At 51.8% G+C, this 9,170-nt stretch overlaps 1 protein-coding gene across 2 annotated transcripts; it reads left to right on the forward strand.

The window, feature by feature from the left end:
• The first annotated feature begins 3,283 nt into the window (after window positions 1–3,283).
• On the forward strand, window positions 3,284–9,109 carry TMEM86A (transmembrane protein 86A). 2 transcript variants are annotated; one of them, XR_010728094.1, is made up of 4 exons: window positions 3,284–3,459; window positions 5,576–5,840; window positions 6,193–7,589; window positions 8,891–9,109. XR_010728094.1 is itself a non-coding variant. In XM_066251111.1 (3 exons), exons 1-3 carry the CDS (start codon window positions 3,439–3,441, stop codon window positions 6,627–6,629), a joined length of 723 nt encoding a protein of 240 aa, XP_066107208.1. In that variant the 5' UTR covers window positions 3,284–3,438; the 3' UTR covers window positions 6,630–7,671. The 2 variants fall into 2 exon arrangements, 1 of the variants encoding a protein (XP_066107208.1); XM_066251111.1 differs by lacking the exon at window positions 8,891–9,109 and having other exon boundaries at window positions 6,193–7,671.
• The last annotated feature ends 61 nt before the right edge of the window (window positions 9,110–9,170 follow it).

The following is a 9,170-nucleotide window of genomic DNA, read 5'->3' on the forward strand; positions in this document are numbered from 1 at the left end:
AGTACCTTTCATTATTGGTGACTCTATCAGTTAGGGTGCTGATACTCAATAATGTAGCTGAAGAGAGGGTAATGACCATTAGCAGCTGTGTGGCAGAGTTGAGGAAAACAGGACTAAAGAGGCACCTAAACACTAGCAATGGCAGGAAGCTGTTGCCACACCTAAGCCTAAGGTCTATGGTGGGAACTTGGAGTTGTAGCCACGGAAAGTATAGCCGCTGTCAGAACCTCAGCCTGGCCCAGCCAGGCAGATGATAGGGAAAGTTCAACTGTGCTCTTTTCCCACAATCAAATCTGTCTCTGGCTCTCATTAGCTGAACCTAATAAAAGCGGGAGGGCAAGCGAGCCCTGGTGATAGTTCATAGAAGTCAAACCCCAGGCCCTGGCTGGTTAGCTCAGTAGTAGAGTGTTGGCCTAGTGTGTGGATGTCCTGGGTTTGATTCCCTGGTCAGGGCACACAGGAGAAGCGACTTTCTGCTTCTCCACTCTCCCCTCCCCTCCCCTTCTCTCTCTCTCTTCCCATCCCACAGCCGTGGCTTGGTTGGTTAGAACAAGTTGGCCCCAGGCACTGAGGATGGTTCCATGGCCTTCCCTCAGGTGCTAAAATAGCTCAGTTGTGAGCAACGGCCCCAGCTGGGCAGAGCATTGCCTGGTAGGGGGCTTGCCAGGTGGATCCCAGTAGGGGTACAGGCAGGAGTCTGTCTCTCTGCCTCTCCACCTCTTACTTAATAAAAAAAAAAAAGAAGAAGAAGAAGAAGGAAAAGAAGAAGTTAAACTCCAGGGGTAGGGTGGAGAAGGGCTGAGAAACACAGAATAATGAGCATGGAAGGAAGATGCCTTTACTCTGCAGGCGATCTATGTGTATGATTATTGCCTGTTAGCAACACACATGAACTTACAGACAGACACAGAGACTTCTTAGCCTTCATCTTAAAATTGCTGCCATAATATGGGTATGATCATGTAAAAGACTGTAACAGGTGCATCCAAACTGCATTTCTAGCATATGGAATAAATTGAGTATACCGACTTTGATGGCAAAAACTTTTCCTTATTTGTTTTTGTGGAGAAAACAATTAAGGACAAAACAATTAAGGGCAAATACAATTATTTGTATTTGTCCTTGGCAAGGGAGCTTTAGAGTCAGAGAAGTCATTTGTGCTTTTAAAAAATACCAAAATCCTCGTTTCCCTTTCTTTTTCTTTAGCCTTAGGAATTGGGGATGATAAATGTAGGTGGGCTTTAAACTACTTCTAGAGCTGTATTTCTGGTTTTGCAACGATGTGTAAGATAAAAACAGTTGCTCTCAAAATTGTAACAAGTGACATCGTAGGTTGATCCATCTAACTACATCTTACTAATTTGAATTCTTTCCTGTGGGTACACAGTTTTATTTTAGCTTGAGGAGGAGGCTCAAAGACTCTTCATACAAGAGAGGTTCAGGGACAGAAAGTTAAATGAGGGATCTATAGCATTCTAAGCTAAGGATGGGGTAAGGTGTCTTGGGGGCTTCAAGAGGTCACTGCAGGATGATAAAAGCAGCTGTTCAGAAATTGAAAGTTTGCCCTGCCCTATACATAGGTCATAAAAAGTTATATCTAGTAATAACTCTTATATGGGCAAGGCCCCTAACTTAAATTCTTAAAGGGAGAGGTAAAAGTTTCTCATGAGGCTGCTGGGCTTTATTACCTTCAGCTCAAAATAATTCACATGTAACCTGACCCAGTGGTGGCTGGTGGTGCAGTCGATAAAGCATTGACCCCAGAATGCTGGGGTTGCTGGTTGGAAGCTTGGAGGTCCCTGGCTCTGAGTGCAGGCTTGGCAGCACGAGGTCACTGGTTTGAGCGAGGGAATTGTGCGCATGATCCCAATGCTCTCCAGCTTGAGACCAAAGGTAGCTGGCTTGAAAAGCCCAACGTCACTGACTTGAGCAAGGGGGACACTGGCTCGGCTTGGTCAAGGGACATACGAGAAGCAATCAAAGCACAAAGTGAAAGCATCTGTGAGTTGATGCTTCTCACCCTCTCTCTCCCTTTCTTTCTTTTTCTCTCTCTCTCTTAAAAAAATAATAATAACAATAATTCAGCCCCAGCTGGATAGCTTGGTTGGTTGGAGCCTTGTCCCGAGGTGCAGAAGTTGCTGGTTCGGTCCCTGGTCAGGGCACATATAGGAACAGATGTTCCTGTCTCTCTCTTGCTCTCTTCCTTCTTCTCTCTAAATTCAATAAAATAAACATTAAAAAATCCCAAAATAATTCACATGCCAAAGTGGCATATTTGGGGGACGCCTCTTCTGAACACTTACACCACCCTACACATGTTGGGCTTGGGAGGAACCTTAGAGATTATCCACTTACACATGAGGAAATCAAGGCAAGAGTGGGGGAATGATTCACCAATCGCACAGATGAAGTGACAAAACTGGACCTACACTCCAGTCCATGCGACTGCTTATCAGTCACCACATGTAATTGGGACACCACATTTTATTGGGACATATTAGTTCCCAATATGCCCCTGTACCTTTGGTCTGTGTAATATCAACATTAAAGCTGCTTAAGTTGTATCTTTGGCAAAGTTAGTTCCCATTCTTTTGAGTCCTTAAATATGCTTTTGGTCTGCCTGTCCTTGGGTCATCCCTGGTGTGTTAGTGTATTACAATCATCTCTGAGCTGTGAGAGGTATGTGCTTAAGGGCAGCTGGCTTTCTGTGTTTGTTATGGGCCAATAGGCTGCTGTGTGCAGCCTGTATGCATCTCTGTTTTAAGTCGAAGGATGTGTGTCAACCTGGCGTTGTTTATGTGTCTATGTACATACTGTTTAGCATCTACGGGTAATGGTGATTCTGCATGTGTCTCTGTATTGTGTATATGTTAGGATTATGGGTGCACGGCTGTTGTGTACCTCTTTATGTGTCTTTTTTCATGTTGGAAGTTGTGTATCCATCTAGTTGTCGGTGTGTACACACTAATGGTTATGGGTTTCACTGTGTCCATGTGGACTGCGTGTTTATAGGCTGAAGGGAACCTGTCCTTGCGTTTTATCACCGGGTTATGAGAAAATGTGTGTATCCGTGTGTCCAGGACAGGAATGTTCGTGTCTCACCCAAACGTGCCTCTTATCCAGAAACTGGGGTTACACATTGTTCTGGGACGCCTCCGCAGAGCTTTCCCTGGAGGCCCCGCCCTCCGTCCCCTGGGAGCTAAAAGCCCCCCGGGCCTGGCCGGCGTCTCCAGCCAGGCCCCGCCCCCTCGCACTCCAGCCACCCCATTGGCCCGGGCGGTGACGTCGCGGGGATCGCGGACAGAGCCCCTCAGCGCCCTGCGCGCGGGAGGTATTTATTGTCCGTCACCCCGAGCTTTGATACCTCGTCGCCGCCTCACCTGGCACCTGGAGCATTCTGGGCGCTGCACCCAGAGCCAGGTGCCGGGAGCCGCCGCCATGGTGTCCCCGGTCACCGTGGTGAGTGTGTTCTGCGCGGCCGGAGCCCACCGGCCTGAGGACTGCCCTGCGGCAGGCCAAGCCTCTGGGGGCCGAGGGCAGGGGTCACGCAGTGGCGGCGTCCCTGGGCGGGAGGCGGTCACTGTTGAGGCCTCCGGCTCCCCAGAACCACGGCACCCTTCCGCCGCGCGCCCCCCGCCTGTCAGCGGCAGGGAGGTACTCCGTGGGCACGTGACTCGGAAGCGTGACTTTGTTGATCTCTGTGTGTCTGGCGCGGGTCGGTGGGATTGCTGCCGGGGACAGGAGCGAGCTGCCGAGTTCTGCGTGGGCAGACTATAGGGAGGCGTGGGAAGGGCAGGGAGGGCAGGCGGGTGACTGGGCCCTCCTGGGAATCCTATCCCAAATTTGTTTCCTCCCCTTCCTCATTTTATAAGTAAGTCTGGGGCGAGGGAGGGGACGCCGCTGTGTCTCAGCATCGTTGGTAACATCCTGTGAAAAGCGGGGTCATTCTCTATTGACAGCTCTCCCTGTTCCCACTTTATCAACTCTAATCTTTGTCTCTTTTCCCCATCGTTCCTCTAGTGCTGGGTTCTCCCTGACTGTTAAAGGTTCCCCAGCTACTAAGCTACTACTGCCTATTTCTTCTAGGAAATATAGCGTTGGGGGAGGGGTATGCAGCAGATGTGGATGCTTCCAGGGCTAGTAGGTGAACGCTGGTGAGAGCTGGGGACAGCCGGGGCTGTTCCTCTCCTTCAGTCTCCCGCTCTACCTGTGCCCTGTCCTGCCCAGCCTGGAAGGGGGGGATCTCCAGAGGAAGGCAGGGCACGTAGTTATCTCTTCTCCTTGCTCTCAACCTGACAGAGCAAGGGCAGGCTTAGACCTGGACCCATCCATCTTCCTCTTCCCAACCTCTTTCTTCACAGTCTGATCAGTCCCTAGGTAACTGGTGGTCTGGGGATCCGAGTATGTCCCCTGAGCCCTGTGCTGGACAGCTCACCCAGACAGAGGCACAGTCACTTTGGGCAGAGTGTGGGTATACAGGGCAGCTTGGCTGCTCTGAATAATGTAGAGATACTGTACCAGAAGCCCAAGAAAAGGAGTTTCAGGGGATCACATACTCGAAATATCTGCAGCAGCCCCCCTCCCTCAGCTTGGAGAGTGCCCACAGTGACCTTGGATACAACCTTTCTTTAGCTGCCCTCCCCCCTGCTAATCCAGCTGAGACCAAGTCAGCTGCTACAACTTCCCCCTCTTAGTTCCCCTTCTCCTCACAGCCTGTCTGCTGGCTTCAGATCAAAAGTTGGGAAGAGAACCCCCACTCATTCCTGCTTCTCTTTCTGATGTGCCTTGAGTTGCTCTTGTCCTCTGGGAAATGAGACTGACACAACTCTCCAACCCCCAGATCCCTGAAATTGCTAGTGTTTCAGGGACAGTTTTCTTGCTCTCGATTCATGGGTCCATTTCTTCAGTCAGTATCTCTACCTTCTCTCCTTGCCTGGCATGGTTACCTTTAGGCTAGAGCAGCTGGGGTGGAAGCTGAGGAGCAGACTGGCTGAGGAGAGAGCCTGTGGGGCCCGAAGTGGTTGGCAGGGCACTACCTCACACATTCCTGGCACTTACCTGGTGTTGCCAGGTCCTTAAACCTGTGTCCTGGCCCCATTACTGAGGATCACGAGTTGGCTGGTTGTGGTTTCTCTGTGGTTTCCTGCTGACTGCACTCTATTCAGACAGCTGAGGGCTGATGCTGGCAGAGAGGGGCTAGGGACTTTGGTGAGGCGACAGGAGGGGGGCAGGAAGAGAGAAGCATTTGGGCTGCAGGAGGGGCCATTATCCCAAGGTTTGTTTTCTGCCCTATGAGTGACCATGCTGGTCCTGCCCCAGGGCCAAAAATGGACGAATAGTGGAGCCCTTCTCCCTCCTAATGAATTCAGCCTCAGGGTAGTGATGGGCTTGTTCACATTCTGATGGCTAGTTGGGGCAGGCCAAACTGGTTTGTATGTGTCAATCGATCCTCCCCAGTTGGGAGGTGGGCCTGTCTCTGGGATGAATATCTGGGCTTAAGGTGCTGGCTCTGAGCTCTTCTATGGCCTTCTGAACTCCCAAGCTCTGAGTCCTGCCCTTGTCCTGTGTCCTCCAGGTGAAGAGTGAGGGGCCCAAGCTGGTGCTCTTCTTCAAGGCCACCTGCGTGTATTTTGTGCTCTGGTTGCCCTCGTCCAGCCCATCGTGGGTCAGCGCCCTCATCAAGTGCCTCCCCATCTTCTGCCTCTGGCTCTTCCTTCTGGCCCACGGCCTAGGATTCCTGCTGGCCCACCCCAGTGCCACCCGCATCTTTGTGGGGCTCGTGTTCTCCGCCCTAGGTGATGCTTTCCTCATCTGGCAGGACCAGGGCTACTTTGTGCACGGTCAGTTACTACAGTAGCTACCTGGGAGAAATCCTGGGGGTTGGGGGTTAGAAAGTCCTAGGGGGCCAAGGATTTGGGAGCTTTGAACAAGAATATGGGGACTCTGAAGGGTTCTGAGACCAAAAACTGTGGTGCCCCTGTTGGAGGATGACCTCGCTGGTGATCTGGTGATAGTTCTGGAGTTCCTTAGGAGAGTCAGTGGGGGGGGGGGGTTGTCTTTACCTTTATAGATGTCTTCCTACCCCCAAAACAAAGATCCTGGGTTATCCCAAACACTCCACTCCACCCCAGCCCCTGTTACTCCTTACTCACCTGAGCCTGCCCTCAGCACCCCTCATTCTCTCACTCCCAGGTCTACTGATGTTTGCTGTGACCCACATGCTCTACGCCTCAGCTTTTGGCATGCAGCCATTGGCTCTTCGGACAGGTCTGGTGATGGCAGTGCTGTCGTGCCTGTTCTATGCCTTCCTCTACCCGGGCCTCTCAGGTGCCTTCACCTACTTGGTGGGAGTCTATGTGGCGCTTGTCAGCTTCATGGGCTGGCGGGCTCTAGCCGGGCTACGGCTGCTCGGGGCAGCCTGGCGCTGGACTGAGCTGGCAGCGGGCAGTGGTGCAGTGCTCTTTATCATCTCAGACCTGACCATCGCCATCAACAAGTTCTGCTTTCCTGTGCCCTACTCGCGGGCACTCATCATGTCCACCTACTATGCTGCCCAGATGCTCATTGCCTTGTCAGCTGTCGAGAGCCGGGAGCCAGCACAAGACTACAAACTGAGCAAGGCCAACTGAGGGGCTAGGGTCTGGTCACCCCTCTCTTCTCCTGGGACTGGGACCCAGAACCTAGGAACCTGCAAGAGCTGGTTCAGGATGGCTGCAGTTTCAGCCTGAAGCAGCAAGTACCTCCTGGAAAATACAAGTTTGAGGGGGTGAGCAGGAAAAGATCTCTCTAGCAAAGCTAGAGGTCCAGGACAATGCCGAGAGCTAAAAAGAGCCAGACAAATGCTCCTTGCTGGAGCCCGAAGTAGACATCTCCCCACCTCAACTCCATTGGGATCGTCATAGCCTCTCTGGAGGGCGATGGTGCTCAGCTCCTTGACCTCTCCTGTTCTACTAAATAGAGGAGTCTGGCTCACCCACTGCCGCTCTTTCTGATCAATGTAGAGTTGAGGGGAAGGAGAGAAATTTGTGCCAGGGCTTGTAGCCCCTTTTGAAGGCCCCTCGTTGGGAAGATTGGATAGTGGTGGAGTCTCCCTTTCCCTCATCTATCCTTGTTACTTGAACAATCTCAGTCTCTTATGTGATGGGTGGGAAGGTGTCAGTCCAGGTAGGCAAAAGACGGGACTTGTTTGGCCTGGGAGCTTGGGGTATCAAGAATTCAAGTTGGTCCCATCTCTCTCAGAGGCCAGCCCAGAGCTCAGGCCCCACATCACCACCCTCAGGCCCTGTCCCCAGGGCTAGGGTGAACCATGCCAAAGGAAGGGGCCAACCTGTGTGGGTCTGTGTGTGTGCAATCTGTCTCCCCGCCTGTGTCTTTCTCTGCCATCTGTGTTCTGCTGTCTGTTAAAGTCTTATAGGGAGAGGCCTCAGGGAGCTGCTGGAAGGGTGCGGAGCCTGGCTCGGAGAGCTGGAAGTCCCCGAGTTCCCCTGCCCCCCGTGCTTTTCTCCCTGCTACTGCTGCACTGGGAGCAAGAGGAGGGGGGCTCCGATGATACTCTAGGGTCATAAGACCCGAGGCACATTCAATGCAAGGTGAGCAAGGATGGGACAACTCCATCCTTTACTGTTCATATGAAAAAATAAAAACCAAGGGCCATGCTGCCCCGCTTGTCTATCTTTCTGTCTGGATCATGCCTCCCTGGAGAGGAGGGTGTGGGGGCATGGAGCCAGGGGCCCTGGATGTCCTCACAGCCTGGGTCACAGTACTGGCCAGTGCATCTTGGCGCCAGGCTGGCTCCCTGGCTCTGGTAACACTGCTGGTTGGAGAGGGTTTCACTTCCCTGGTCACGTGTGTGGGTGAGGATGTAGTTGAGGAGGACGGGGGGATGGGTAGTACTTGCCACTGTCCAAATTTGTCCTTGATGCACTGGCCTGTGCACAGGTGCCCAGCACTTTTGGTGACCCTTCGTTACCCAGTGTCCCCCTTCCTGCTGTCCGTCTCCTCCCTACCCCACCCTAGACTTGCTGTCTGCTCCAAAATGATGCAGGTTCCCTTCAGCCATCTTCTCTTTTCTTGGACTCAGGGCTCAGTTGAACAGCTGGGAGGAATAGGATTAGACTGGGTGATTCATACTTTTGATGTGAAGCCCTGGCAGAATAATGTGTCCCCCACATTCCAGGGACATTTGCATCTTAATGGGCAGTGCTCTGACCCAGAATTCAAAGGGAAGCCTTGGGTGGTGTTGAATACTCCCTTAGTAGAGAGGTTGTACAGTTTGTACAGTTGTGGGAATGTGATAGAAGGCAACTCAAGTCCCTTGTGGGTGTTGGATGAATCAGTGATTTTCAAAAATGGACTTTTATGAAAATATCTAGTGGATGGTAGCAAAAGAGTAAGTGGAGAAATGAGGTGCAAAGACCCTTATCCTTGTTTTAGGCCCAGGAGCTTCTTAAGTTTTTTTTTTTTATACAGAGACAGAGAAAGTCAGAGAGAGGGATAGATAGGGACAGACAGACAGGAACGGAGAGAGATGAGAAACATCAATCATCAGTTTTTTGTTGCGACACCTTAGTTGTTCATTGATTGCTTTCTCATATGTGCCTTGACCATGGAGCTACAGCAGACCGAGTAACCCCTTGCTCAAGCCAGCGCCCTTGGGTCCAAGCTGGTGAGCTTTGCTCAAACCAGATGAGCCCGTGCTCAAGCTGGTGACCTCAGGGTCTCAAACCTGGGTCCTCCATATCCCAGTCCGATGCTCTATCCACTGTGCAACCACCTGGTCAGGCTTAAGGTGTTTTTAAAGTAAAGATTCCACTGCAAAAACACAAGCATTGAAACCTAGAGCTGGATGACTCATCCTTTCTAGCCCTGAGATGCTCTAGTTCTCAAACAGTGGAAACCCTGGACACGAATGAGGAAAGGTCCTGATCCTTTTGAACCCCAGAACTCTGATGACAGACCTACCTGGTATGGAAAAATGGGAGGAAGCAGGACGGGAGAAGGATGACTCAGGTAAGACTTGCCCACCTGTGCCCTGAGAGGGGAGGGTGCAGTGTGGCTATGGAGGAGGGGAAGGCAAGGGCCCAGTTAAAAGGAGGCAGGTCATTCCCTGTGTGGGTGAGTTTGGACCAGGCTCTCAGCAGTCTGGGTTCTGTCATCGCCACTCCAATTCT

Source organism: Saccopteryx bilineata, chromosome 1 (assembly GCF_036850765.1).
Source record: "Saccopteryx bilineata isolate mSacBil1 chromosome 1, mSacBil1_pri_phased_curated, whole genome shotgun sequence".
Lineage (NCBI taxonomy): Eukaryota > Metazoa > Chordata > Mammalia > Chiroptera > Emballonuridae > Saccopteryx > Saccopteryx bilineata.

What these genes read in the sequence shown, in the direction of transcription:
- TMEM86A (XM_066251111.1), top strand. Translation starts at nt 3,439, where the DNA reads ATGGTGTCCCCGGTCACCGTG. An exon ending in TGGTGTCCCCGGTCACCGTG is followed by an intron (nt 3,460 to 5,575) that starts GTGAGTGTGTTC and finishes TGTGTCCTCCAG; the next exon opens with GTGAAGAGTGAGGGGCCCAA. An exon ending in CCAGGGCTACTTTGTGCACG is followed by an intron (nt 5,841 to 6,192) that starts GTCAGTTACTAC and finishes TCTCACTCCCAG; the next exon opens with GTCTACTGATGTTTGCTGTG.